Source organism: Geotrypetes seraphini, chromosome 2 (genome assembly GCF_902459505.1).
Source record: "Geotrypetes seraphini chromosome 2, aGeoSer1.1, whole genome shotgun sequence".
NCBI classification, from domain to species: domain Eukaryota; kingdom Metazoa; phylum Chordata; class Amphibia; order Gymnophiona; family Dermophiidae; genus Geotrypetes; species Geotrypetes seraphini.
The window spans coordinates 426354398-426368396 of NC_047085.1; the positions used below are offsets into that span (position 1 = coordinate 426354398).

Sequence of the window (13999 nt, forward strand, 5' to 3'; positions counted from 1 at the left end):
TAGATCATGGAAGAAATCATGGGGGTTACATGGAATCCATTTTGGGTTCTCTGTTTGTACTATATCTGTCCTGTCTTTGGACACCATCTTGTGCCAGTGACTAGTTTTCTGTCTTCTGTGTCCTCTCTGAGTTTTCCCGCTCCCAGCAGCGTAGTGTTAATTAATACCACATGTGCTTGCTTTAGACTGGTAAGGAAAGATAACGTGTCCCAAACTGAATTAGATATAGTTTTGAATGAAAATTATGATTTATTGAATGGAGGCTTGGCCAAGCAAAGAGTGAATGAACAAATATGATTGGAGTGTGTGTATGGCTGTGTATTTTGAACAAAAGCATAGGTTTTGAAAAAACATAATATATATTTGCAACCTAAAGAAATCCTAAACCAACATCTGGAAGTAATTAAGTCAGAGACCCCCTGCTCTAACATAGGAGAGCTTTTGTGTGAAGCTGTCAGCTCCCTCCTTCAGGCTAACAACTTTGTGGATGAAACTTAAGCTGAGAACTTTTCAGCACCCTGTTAATAATTGTAGATTCTCTTGAATATGTTATTATGTTATAATGTTAATTCAGAAATCAAAAGTAATTTTCTAAAACTGTCTAACTTTGAAACATGGAGGAATTTTTTCCTTTGTCCAACTTTTAAGACCACCTCTTTCGTGAAATGTTATTGGTTGTCAAACTTGATGATGTCACTGAGCCAAAAGTTATATAATAGAATGAAATGAGATATGAAGACGAGATCGTTATGAGAAGGCCAGCATTTGGCAACTATGGCATTTGGCAACTGTTAAGCAATTATGCTTGATTCTTTTGATCTCATAATGGAAAAATAGAAACAATAATTCAATAAATCTTGGTTATAATTTTTGAAACCTTGCGCTGGTGTCATTTTGCATGTGTTATTATTTTCAAACCGAAGCTTTCAAAGAGGCGTTGATGTCCCTTGCTCAATTAGATGATCTGAAACAAAAAAATAATCAATTCTTGAAAATGATTTATTAACTTGAGAACAAAACGTAAATTCTTGGCATTAAAATGAAAAATTTTAATCCACAAATATGCATAAGATTATCCAAACCCAATGATTTTAATTTTCTACTTGGTTGTTTATCCATTATTGGATCTATTACAGCATGGAAGTCTCCAGCTACTATTAAATTAAACGTAGCAAATGAAATAATTACTTGTTAGAGCTTTTTAAAGAATTCCACCTGATTTGTATTTGGTGCATAAATATTAAAAAGTGTCAAGGTATCATTTCCTGAATTCATATTAACATAGAGCTATCTACCCATTGAATCAGCCCGAAAGTAATTAAATTTAGCAGAAATTTTCTTATTAATCAGGATTGCTACCCCTGCCTTTTTTCCTATTTCTGGAGCAAAAAAACCCCCAATGTTTTATCCAACCTCCTTCTAATTTGGCTGCCTCCATTGCTGACAAATGGGTCTCTTGTATAAAATATATGTCTATTTGTTGCTTTTTCAGAAAGTTAAGAATCTTTTTCTTCTTGATGGGGTGATTGAGTCCTTTAACATTCAAGGAATATAATTTTTAAGCCATTTTGTTTGATTGAAAGGTACTAAAGAATGGACACCTAATTTCCTTCTAGCCAAATATAAAAATAGTCTTTCCACACACATCCAGAATCCTAAACTAAAATTTCCTCCACTCCCTCCCCTACCCCATTCCTGCATATAACACAAAAACTTGTGTGCAAACATATAGACTGATAATTACTCTCTTCCCACAAGCACCATAAATTCATCCCCAAATTAACCCTCCATGTTCCAATGAATATTAATAAAATCAAATTTAATCCCCTAATAATTTGCAATTATCATACAATATACTTTAAAAACAAGTTATTAACTCATCTAGGTGTTTGGTTTAACATTATGCATCATATCTTATCATTAGCTACCTCAATCCAGAGTAACAAATAATTCATTTAGACCCTCTAATAATTAAAGCAAATCCCCAGACCTCAAACCACTAGGAATCTCTCCCAGCAGAATTATCTATTAATATTACTAGGAATATAACCAAATATAATATATAATACATAGTAACATTGAGAACTGCAGTATTCCTTCAATTGATTAATAAAACAATTATTTAAATCCATTAAGAAAGGATATACACTCATAAGCAATCTATGCTCAGTTAACATTTAATTAATTGAATAACCAGTTGGAAACTATAAAAATCAACAAATCAATGAAAAGTCATTCAGGCCAGGAATCTGAGAGAGAGGGTTAACCGTGGTTATGGGCTTCTCTGGCTGCTTCAGTAAAACCAATCACAGGTATTATATCGACTTGCAGGTCCAGAGGTTTCTTTGTTTATTTGTCTCATACCTTTCCTCAAGCTGAGGGGAACACAATGACTGTTCGTGTGTGAGTGTAGATGAATGGATGATGGGTAAGCAATTGCTGTCCGCTTAGACTTCTCAGGTGCTAAGATCTGCTCATCCCGAAATGAGGAGCCAAAAACAGCACCACTATGAAGTCGCTGCTCTCCGGGATCAAGCTATAAACTTCCCTCCCCCTCAGGAACTCTGGAGCTTCTCTATTTACTTTCAAGCACCTCCGCTCTCTTACCTCTCCTTACAGTAATGTTTGTATAATCTCCTAAGCCTCTACCTCTCCAGCAGGACTGCAGCCTGATTTAAACTGAAAGATCTCCTGCTTATCAAGTTCCGTACATGGCCACTGTTGTTATAGCAGGCATCTCCATTTTCTTAATGGCAAAAAACATTGAAGTTCCGCCCTTTCTCCTACTATCTTGTTTTTCACTGGCTCTCGTTTAACCTACTATGATTCCACCAAAACACTTTTGTTGAAAAAATAAGAAAAATAAAACTGAATTCGAATAAATTCAAAACCCATTCCTTTCCAAAAATTTTATATAACCTTCCACAAGAGGACCAAGTTAGAATAAAAATGTATAGATTTTGTAGAATAAATCCGTTCATTCCTCGTCATTCCCCTATGACATTTGATCCAGGTGCTGGTTAATAAGCTCCTTAAGTTTAATCAGATTCTCAAAGTGACTAGTTTTATTATTGAATATTATTTTCATGATCGCCGGATATAGCAGCCCATATTTAGCTCCCAGCTGCCGCAGCTGAGGTCGGAGAAGCAGAAACTGTTTCCTGAAGTTAGCAGTAGCCTTAGCAAAATTAGGCAGAAGATGGATTTTCATTTCTTGCCATTTCAGCAGCTTACTTTTTTTGGCAGTAGATAAAATGTCCAAAGCCTGCTGAAAATGAAGTACCCTGAAAATCATAGGCCTGGGACCGTTTTGTCTGTTAGATGCATGTGAAGGTATACGATATGCTTTTTCTATTTCTAATAGATACTTCAGATTGAGGGAAAGCAGTTTAGGTAAAAAAATCTTCTAGAAAGGAAATAGCGTTTGAGCCCTCTACCCCTTTTGGGACCCCCAATATCCTGAAGTTCCTCCTGTTTCTATTATTGACGTCTTCTAGCTCTTTTGTTATACGAGCCACAGTTTTATGATCAGTTTGAAATTTATTCAAACTGCCTTCCACCTCAGAAAACTGACGTTCTAACTCTTCAGTCCTGGTATCACATACCTTCATCTGCTGTGATAGCGTATTAACTTCTTCTTGTACTATATTTAACTTAGTTGTATTGTCTTGAAGCAGTTCTCTTATAGATTTTAGCTCCAATATTATTTGTTTAAACATTTCAGATGTATCCTTAGGGAGAAGGACTTTTGATGGAGTTGGTGGGTTCGGTTTAGCCTGTTTAGCAGTGCCCCCTCCCCCCCAACAAATGCTGTCTCTAACCTAGTCTGTCTTCCAGAAGCCATACTTGCTTCAGATGATTTTATTAAGTAAATTATTAACTTTTAGAGAGAAAATTTGGCCTCCTGTGCTGACAAAGTAGCTGAATAGTGCTGCTGAAGGAAGAGCTGTAGAACCACCCTCCATCTTTTATTGCAGCCAAGCCATGCACCGTTGTATTCCATTTCCAAGGAATATATTATATATAGAATAAAAGAGAAGAAAGTTGCATGGCAAGGCTTTTGCTGGAGGGAATTAAATGTTCATTTTCATTTTTCCCTTCCATATAAATACTAGAAGCTAATGGGAAGGTCCAAAAATGTATTCCTGCTCTAGATTATAAGTACATTTAAAGTAAAGTGTTCTGGAGGGGCCCAAGATGGCAGCAGGAAGACTGCTCTGATTGTTTTTCCATACCTCTCTTTGTTGTGCTGTTTTGCCAGCTCAAACCCCATTTCAATATGGAGAAGAGAAAGGGAGCTTCTTGACAACTTCCTTCAGTTTCTGTGGTGATCCTGACAGCTAAGCAGGCTATGTTTGAGAGTTTTGAGTCTCAGTCAGACCTTGAATTTAATTTCCTTCTGTCTCATTGGACTTGATGAATGGATGATGGGTGTTGAAGGGGGTTCCCTTACTTCTGAAAACAGCCTACCTATGCTGGAGGTGTCAGAGGGTTCTCCTTCTGAAGCTTCCTCCCCAGTTTTGGGAGCTACCCATGCAACCAGGAACCAGATGTAGTACAGGTCTAGCGAGGTGTCCAACCAGGTGTTGTGGTGCAAGAGCTGCAAAAACCTAAAATGGTGACAATGGAGTCATTCTGAGATGCCATCCAGTACTCAATTCTTACATGATAAATTTATCTGCTTAATTTGTTGGTGATTTAATAACTATTACTAAAACTGTGTAAGCCTAGGCCCAAGTGGTTGACTAAGATTCTGCTGATTTGCAGTTTCATGACAGATCTCAGAACTTCAATTTTGAAAGACACTGATTAAAGATAAAAAGTTCATATTCAGGAGACTTGAATATTTAGAAAACCATCTAATTAGAAACATATTGAGACATCTGCATTTTCACAAATATGTATGGTACAGAAATACTGGAGATTATGAAAATCCCCTCAGAGTTTTTACCACCTATAGTAAAAGCTTATTAATTATCTCTGACTAAGCCTTCCCAGCCTCTAAATCCACAAATAAATATTTTTCTTCTTTTTTTCTTCTGTTCACCACTTAAGTCCTTAATTGGTAAAGGAGATGTATATTAAATCAATCAATAATAATAATATGGATTTCTTTTTCATCACTGAAAGTGAAAACTCAACAGTCTACCTTAGTAATGACCTTCACATTGGAATCGGACTGTAACACAGTTTTGCATTTATATTACCAAACTACTAGTGAATTGTTTTTGTGATCTAAGATCTGAATTTTTCCTGATGTGGCTAGAATGACTCAACCCTCCATTGCTCCAGGTACAAAAAACCCAACTAAGATTGTGAGCCCATTAGGGACAGAGAAACTACCTGCAATAATTTATTTATTTGAAATATTTATTATCTGTCTAAGACCTAGGTGGCTTAAAATAAAAACATCCAAAATCATTAAACATTTACAAAAAATCATCATTTACATCAGTACAATAGATGAAATATCTTAGAGATCAATATAATACATAAATTTTCCTAACTACAGAGCATGTACATTTCAATGAAATGCCTGGACAAAAAAATGAGTTTTGAATAGCTTCCTAAACCTCACACATCCTCACATAAACATAAAGTTCCAGGAATACCATTCCACAGAACCGGATCAGCCACTAAAAAAGAGGATTTTGCTGTATTTACATAATGTATCTCTCCTCTTAGTCTCACATCCAACAACATGCGTTTTTCAGACCTCAGTGTACGCCCTGGCTTATATATTTGCAAAATATCATTGAAATACCTAGGCAATTTACCATAGATTCCTTGATGGACCAAGTTCAAAATCTTATAATGTATACGAAATTGCACTGAAAGCCAATGAAGCTTCTTTAATATAGGGGATATATGATCAAAGTGTAACAATCCCATCAATATGCGAGCAGCCGAATTCTGTACAACCTGCAAAGCTTGAACCAGAATAACTGTCATCAAATATAAGGCATTGCAGTAATCCAATTTTGACAGCACCATACTCTAATACTTCCTGAAAATCCTAGTCAGTAAGCACTTTTCTCAACTTGGCCAACATTCTCAAAACAAAATATGTCTTCTGAACTACTCTTGCCACTTGTGCACTGAGGGTCTGATTCTGTATAGGATGCCAGTATCGGCAGCTGCCTAAGAAGCAGCCGCCAATCGTGTGACAATCACGCACCGACATCCTATGCAGAATCATGCCTACACTCTGGAAAGATGCCTGAAATGTAGGCCAGCATTTTGCAGCCCTACATTTCAGGTGTCTGTTTCCCATCTACAGAGATGCATACCGATGCTTAAGCCCACCCAAGGCCACTTCCAGGTGAAGCCATACACACGTCCTGCCTTGTATGTGCTTAAACATCACTAAGTGTCTCTGTAGATGCACCCTGGAGGCCTACAATGTGGGCGTCCTACCCCTGAGAGACTTTTTATTTTTATTTTTTTAAAGTGCATCCAGATTAGCTGACTGATGGTGGTAGAACATCAATCGCCACCTACCATCGGGACGTGTGTTTTCAAGAATCAGGCCCTCATTGTCAATTTCGCATCAAGTATCACCCCCAATAACATGTGTACTGCTTTGGTTTTAGGACTTAATATTTTGTTATGTTGTTCTTGTATGATAACTTGTGAGGATAAAACATATATGTTCTTTGGCTCCAGGCAAATGTTAGAATTCATATCTGCATGATGTCCTGTTTTGCTGTAATAGCAGGCTTGAGGTGATTTCTTTGGGGTAAATGTTCTTCCATTTGGATATTTAGATTTCTTCTTCCTCTTGTGTTGACCCCTTATTGGTTGCTTTTACGATTATATGGATAAATGTTTTTCCTTGTGTTATATTTGCCAGATTTTCCATTTCTTTTTCTACATATGACAACTAGTTGCTGTGGTTGTTTTATCAAAAATGCTAATAAAAAAAAATAAAGTAGAATTCTGGAAGACTAAAAGAAAGCACAAAAGTGCCTAATCTTAAATGGGATGTGTTTAGAGCAGACTAGACTGTTAATTGAGTGTTATGGTGATTTCTGTGCCTTTTTCATGTCCTGATTTTTCTTTTTTCCAAACCATGCCACTTAGGTGTTTACTTGCCCCAAATATTGGTCCATCTCTTCTGAAATAATCCCTTTTATGATAGTTATTGGCCAAAGTTCAAATATCTGTTAATGTTTGCCAAGTGAAAACTCAAAATACAGGAAATGAATCAACCACATTGATGATGCTAGATGATTTTTGTAAGTTTCTGCACAGGAAGCCCCTTGACAGGAAGTAAATAATTAATGTTATGTAAGCCTTAGTGCTTTTTTTTTAATAGTATATTTACTTTTGTTTATGTTATCTTCATTTGCAGTAGGATTTGGCATATGGAGGAAGGAAAAGTAGGTTTGTTTTATCAAAAAGAAAATCTAAAAGTAGACCATTTTCAGTACTGAAAGCAAATATTTAGATAAACCAGTAACTTTTTGTAAATCTACTTATGAAATATAAGCATTATAACATCTCTCAGTAATAATGAAATGATTATTCTGTGCTTATTGCAGGCAATCCAGATCCTGAAGGCCAAGGTTTTTGTCAAGCTGGTTTCAGTTTGGATTTTTACAAGGTGGGTTTATATCAAGGAGTATTTTCTATATAGGTTATTGTTAGTTTCATTTTTCTGTAATGCTGATAATGTATATAGTGGTGTATTGGGTAAACCCATACAGGCATAAGGGAGGTAACATAGTAGGTGATGGCAAATAAAGACCCTTGGTGTCTGATTCTTTAAACGGTGCCTAGGTTAGGTACTGTTAGGCCTAATTTACCTTCCACTCCCCTTTTTACAAAACCATAGTGTGATTTTTAGCACTGGCCAAGGTGGTAACAACTCCGACGCTTATAGGAATTCTATGATTACCGCCATGGCCAGTGCTAAAAACTGTGCTGCAGTTTTGTATAAGGGGGGAGGAGGGTTACTTCCACGCATAACTTAATTGTTTTTAATTGGTTTAAATGGCATGGTAGTTGACCACACCATTAAAAATGATTATTTTAATGATCAATTTAGGTTATATGTGGATACCTGTGCAACACCTAGTGACGCCTAACACCACCTACCTGAAAAGTAGGAGTGGTTAGTGGCGGAGAATAGGCGTGGTTGACTTAGACATCACTAGGCATTGTAGATAGGCACCAGTAAATTAGGTCAGGAAAACCTTGGCCTTATATACTGGCGCCTACCTCTAGCAGCACCTAAGCTTACCGCTAGGCCTGATTCTTTAAAGGGCGCCTTGCGGTTGATTAACAACTGTGTGGAGTGACACCTAAAAGTTAAGAGCCGCTGGGCGCCATTTATAGAATCAAGCTCTCATTGTCAGAGCCTCACTTACCACTACATCCAGTTTACACTCCATCATCAAATACTGGCATCATGAACAGAACAGTTTGTCAATTCACTACTATGCCAACCACATATAAGCAGTTCAAGGAAGAGCGACCAATATGATGAGGAAGGAACTCCTCTTGTTTGAGGAAAGACTGAAGAGGTTAGGACTCTTCAGCTTGGAAAAGAGACAACTAAGAGGAGATATGATTAAAGTCTATAAAGTCCTGGGTGGTGTAGAGCGGGTACAAGTGGTTCAATTTTTTTTTTTTAACTCCAAAAAAATTACAGAGACCAGGGGACACTTGATGAAGTTACAGGGAGATACTTTTAAAACCAATAGGAGGAAATATGTTTTCACTCAGAGAATAGTTGAGCTCTGGAACGCATTGCCAGAGTGTTTGGTAAGAGCGGTTAATATAGCTGGTTTTAAAAAAGGTTTGGACAAGTTCCTGAAGGAAAAGTCCAAAGTCTGCTATTGAGACAGACATGGGGGAAGCCATTGCTTGCTCTCGATTGATAGCATGAAATGTTGCGACTATTTGGGTTGTTGCTAGGTACTTATGACCTGAATTGGCCACTGTGAAGACAGGATACTGAGTTAGATGGACCATGGGTCTGACCCAGTAAGGCTATTTATATGTTCTTATGTACATTCGATGCAATCTTGGATAAAAAGGTTTCATAATTTTGGCTGCAATAGAGTCACAGTCATCAACAATATGTGATTAAACCCAATCCAACAATGTTGCTAACATGACAGAATTTTACACAGTGTGAACCTTAAGATGTCCTCGCCTCCTCCTTTGAGATACACTCATAGCATAAGATATGATGTGCCATTTTTGGGACACAGGTATTATTTCCCAACTGCTAGAGGTAATTCTATAAGTGGGTACCTACTTTATATGGTAAAATACACATCCATTTGGTGATAATTAGTCATTTATTCTCACTCACGAGTGTGAGTTCACACACTCTGACACTCACGCTTTAACACACTCACACAATCACGCTCTGATGCACTCACGCTCTGACATACACTCTCACTCACAATCACGCTCTGATGCACTCACACTCTGACACACTCTCACTCAAGCTCTGATGCATTCACACTCTGACACATACACTCATACATACACATTCTGACCTCATATGCAAATTCTTTAAAATAGTCCCCTCATTTTCTTACTCCTGCTACTTCATCTTATCTATCTACATGCTACATCTTTGCTTATATCCTTAGCTGTCTATTAAAATGTTTGAAGCAAACACAATTATAGCAGAGGAGATGAATGAACTCAGTCCTATGACGTTCAAAAAGATGGTTTATTGAAAAATTGACTGAACACATGATGTGTTTCGGCCAATAGGCCTGCATCAGGAGTCTGATATTTAGCTGACGGACTGTTTTCTGTACTGCCAAATCCAATACTTATTGATTACGCCAAAAGAACGCAAAAAGTAAAATCTTGCAAACATGTTTTACCAAACTAATAATCCCAACCTCGCCTCCCCCCCTTACCCTTACCCTCCCCGGTTGCACCCCCCATGCAACAATTATTGGATCATTTTGTAATTGTTCACTGGTTTATACCAAATAATTATTAATTATTCTCTGCACCTGCATTGCATAAATTGATCTGAACTGTTTTCTGATATGCTGTAACTTCGCTGTAAATGTACAGTCTCTTAACCTGTAAACCGCTTTGAACTGTTTTGTGGTATTGCGGTATACAAAAATAAAGTTATTATTATTATTATTATTACCATGTATTGTGTCAACATTGTAATATAGCATACTATCAGGCTCATAATAAAAAAAAATAGATGTCCAAAAAGTATCCTAAATTGGCACTTGGACGTCCTAATTCCCAGGACGTCCAAGTAATGATAATCGAAACAGTCTTTCTGTATTTTATTTATTTATACACAGCCTCTTTATGCTCAAAGCATGAGATGGGCATGGTAGATGTATGTTATGGATGGGTTTTGAGCAGTCTCAAGAGTGGGTTAGACATGAACATCTTGCAGCGATAATCAAACATTTTGTAAGACATCCTGGACAGAAATTATATGTTTGGAACTAGACCTGTTTTAGAAGGGTATAAGTGCCACAGAAGTACCCAAACTGATCAGCAAGAAGCTGGACTCTACATACAATGCAACACCACAGAAACAGTGACACATGTCTCCTAAAGCAACAAATAAATAGAAAATTTTTGTTCTACCTTTGTCTTCTGTGGTTTCTGCTTTCCTCATCTTCTTGTTACTCTCTTCCTTCCATCCACTGTCTGCCATCTCTCTGCCCCTATATGTCATCTTCTCTCATTCTATGCCCCTTCCAGAAACTGTATGCCTCCCCCTTCCATCTCTCCTTTCACCCCCATTGGTCTGGCATCTCTCTCCTCTCCTTCCCTCTCCCACACCTCTCTTCTGCATTCCCTTTCTTCCCTCATTTTCCTTTTCAATTTATTTTCTGCATCCATCTAGATTACGTTCTTTCTACCCTCTCCTCAATTTCCTTTTTTACTGTCTACCTACAGCTCGCCACCTCTTTCCCTCACCCCCTCCAGTATTTCCCTAACTCAATCCTTTTCCCCCATCATGTGCCCTCCTTTTATTTATCCACTCCTTCCATCCTCTACCCTCTTCTCTCTCTCCCTTTTCTCCACTTCCATCATCTGCCCCTTCTCTCTTTCCCCCACTTCCATCATCTGCCCTCTTCTCTCTCCCCACTTCCATCATCTGCCCCTTCTTCCCACTTCCATCATCTGCCCTTTTCTCTCTCCCTGCTTCCATCATCTGCCTCTTCTCTCTCTTTCCCCCACTTCCATCATCTGCCCCTTCTCTCTCTTTCCCCTCCCCCACTTCCATCATCTGCCCTCTTCTTTCTCCCCTTCTCTCCACTTCCATCATTTGCCCCTTCTTTCTCTTTCCCCCTCCTTCCATCATCTGCCCTCTTCTCTCTCCCCACTTCCATCATCTGCCTCTTCTCCCCACTTCCATCATCTGCCCCTTCTCTTTCCCCCACTTCCATCATCTGCCCTCTTCTCTCTCCCCCTTCTCTCCACTTTCATCATCTGCCCTCTTCTCTCTCCCCCTTCCCTCTACTTCCATCATCTGCCCCTTCTCTCTCTTTCCCCCTCCTTCCATCATCTGCCCCTTCTCCCCACTTCCATCATCTGCCCCTTCTCTCTCTTTCCCCCACTTCCATCATCTGTCCCCTTCTCTCAATCTCTCCATCCACCATAGGCCCATCTTTCTCCCTCACCTTTTCGATTTTGGCAATAAGATCGGCAAGGCCCCCCCCCCGTGACGGCACTGAGCGGCATCGGCGCCCCCCCTCCGCAACGGCACTCAAGTTCGGCCTCCTTCTCCCGGCATCAGCAAAACTTCATATCAGCAACAGGTGCTCAGTCAAAAGCTTCCCCTGACTCAGCTTCCTGTTTCCGCCCAGGCAGTTCAGTCAGGGGAAGCTTTTAACTGAGCACCTGTTGCCGATCTGAAGTTCTGCTGATGCCGGGAGAAGGAGGCCAAACTTGAGTGCTGTGGCGGGGCAGGAGGGGCGCCGATGCCGCTGAGTGCCATCGCAGGGGGGCGCCGATGCCGCTGAGTGCTGTCGCAGCCCAGGAATTTTCTGGACCTGTCCGGCTGTGCACCCCCCTAAGGCTGCACCTGGGGCGGACCGATCCCTCTTGGTATGCCACTGCTTTTCAGATATGTTTGTGGTCCCCTTAATCATTCCTAGCAATCTGTATGCCCTTTTCGCCGCCGCCGCCACATGTTGCGTGGACGGTTTCATTGACTTGTCTACAAGTACTCCCAAGTCTCTTTCCTGGGGGCTTTCTCCGAGTATAGCACCGGATATCCTGTATTTGTGCATATGATTTTTGTTACCAACATGCATCACCTCGCACCTATCCACGTTGAACCTCATTTGCCATTTTGCTGCCCATTCTTCAAGTGTGTTTGTCTCGTTGTAGGTCTTCGCAATCCTTCTGTGTCCTCACTATACTTCTCTCTCCAAATCCGCAGTTTCAGTATCCGCAGATTTGGTTATTCGCAATTTTTTTTAAATGAAACACTGCATCCCGGACCTTTCCAGAACGTACCTAGTGGTCTAGTGGGATTTTGGGGCAGGAGCAATCTTCCTATACTCCTGCCCCATGCAAATCGCTCATACAAAATGGCTGCTGTGAGTTCCCGTAGCCATTTTGTATGAGTGATCTACATGGGATAGGAGCGTAGGAAGATTGCTCCTGACCCGAAAGTCCATTAGACCACAAGGTAAGCTCCAGGTAAATCCGGGATGCAGTGTTTTCTTTTAAAAAAAGGTCTGGGATGGCGGGGGTGAGTCAGAGATGGCCCAAAAGTTATTCGCAAATTTTCAATATTCGCAGACCGGCTCTGCCCCTAACCCCTGCGAATATTGAGGGAGAAGTCTACTCTGAATAACTTTGTATCGTCCGCAAATTTAATCACCTCACTCATCGTGCCAATTTCAAGGTCATTTATAAATATGTTGAAGAGCACAGGCCCGAGCACCAAACCCTGCGGCACTCCACTCGTGACGCTTTGCCAGTCCAAGTATTGTCCATTTACTCCCACTCTCTGTTTCCTATCTGCCAACCAGTTTTTAATCCACTTGAGTATATCACAGTCGATTCCATGGTTCGCAGTTTTTCAAAGTAGATGTCGACCGGGTCACCCTTGTCCATCTGCCTATTTACTCCTTCGAAGAAGTGCAGTAAGTTTGCCAAGCAAGATCTTCCTTTGCTGAAGCCGTGCTGGCTGGTCCTCATCAGTTTGTGGCCATCAAGGTGATCAATGATGCGGTCCTTTATCAGCGCCTCTACCATCTTTCCCAGTACCAAAGTCAGATTCACTGGTCTGTAGTTTCCTAGATCTCCCCTCAAACCTTTCTTGAAGATTGGCGTAACATTCGCCACTTTCCAGTCTTCCGGAATCTTTCTTGATTTGATTGACAGATTGGCTATTAGTTGAAGCAGTTCAGCTATAACCCCTTTCTGTTCCTTGATTACCCTCAGGTGGATGTCGTCTGGTCCTGGGGATTTATCATTTTTAAGTCTATCAATCTGTCTGCATACCTCTTCTAGACTGACCGTCGACCCTGTCAGTTTCCCGTCTTCATTTCCTGTGTATAGCCTGTTGGCTTCTGGTATATTTGATATATCCTCTTTGGTAAATATAGATGCAAAAAATGTATTCAGTTTGTCGGCGATGGCTTTGTCTTCCTTTAGTACACAGGAGGGTATAGTAGGTTTTGGGGGAGGGGTTGAGGGGCTCACCCTAAATTATAAGGGGGTTATGGTGAGATATACTGCTTGCACCCTTTATGTGAAGTTCACAGCATTGCTGTCTAAGGTGTCCCATTGCTCTGTTGGGATGCCTATGTAGCCAGTCCATTACTATGCTGGACCCACCCATGTTCAAATGGTCAGGATTAGGACGTTTTAAACCTGGATGTTTTTCTGATCTAAAATGAGGTATAAATTTAAACATCCTGGTGTCCAAGACATCTAAGTAAACAATTTAAAAAAAAAAGATATTTGAATATCTAGCAGTTTGCCATTTGAAATGGCCATTTTTGTGCCTCCAACTTTGGACGCT

General features: G+C 39.9%; 1 protein-coding gene across 3 annotated transcripts in view; it reads left to right on the forward strand.

The window, feature by feature from the left end:
• Window positions 1-13999, forward strand: part of ITGA8 (integrin subunit alpha 8) — a 473328-nt gene that overhangs the window by 86407 nt on the left and 372922 nt on the right. For all 3 annotated transcript variants that reach the window (XM_033931203.1, XM_033931201.1, XM_033931202.1), the window contains exon 5: window positions 7545-7606. In XM_033931203.1, the coding sequence (XP_033787094.1) occupies window positions 7545-7606 (62 nt within the window). The remainder of the gene's footprint in view (window positions 1-7544; window positions 7607-13999) is intronic.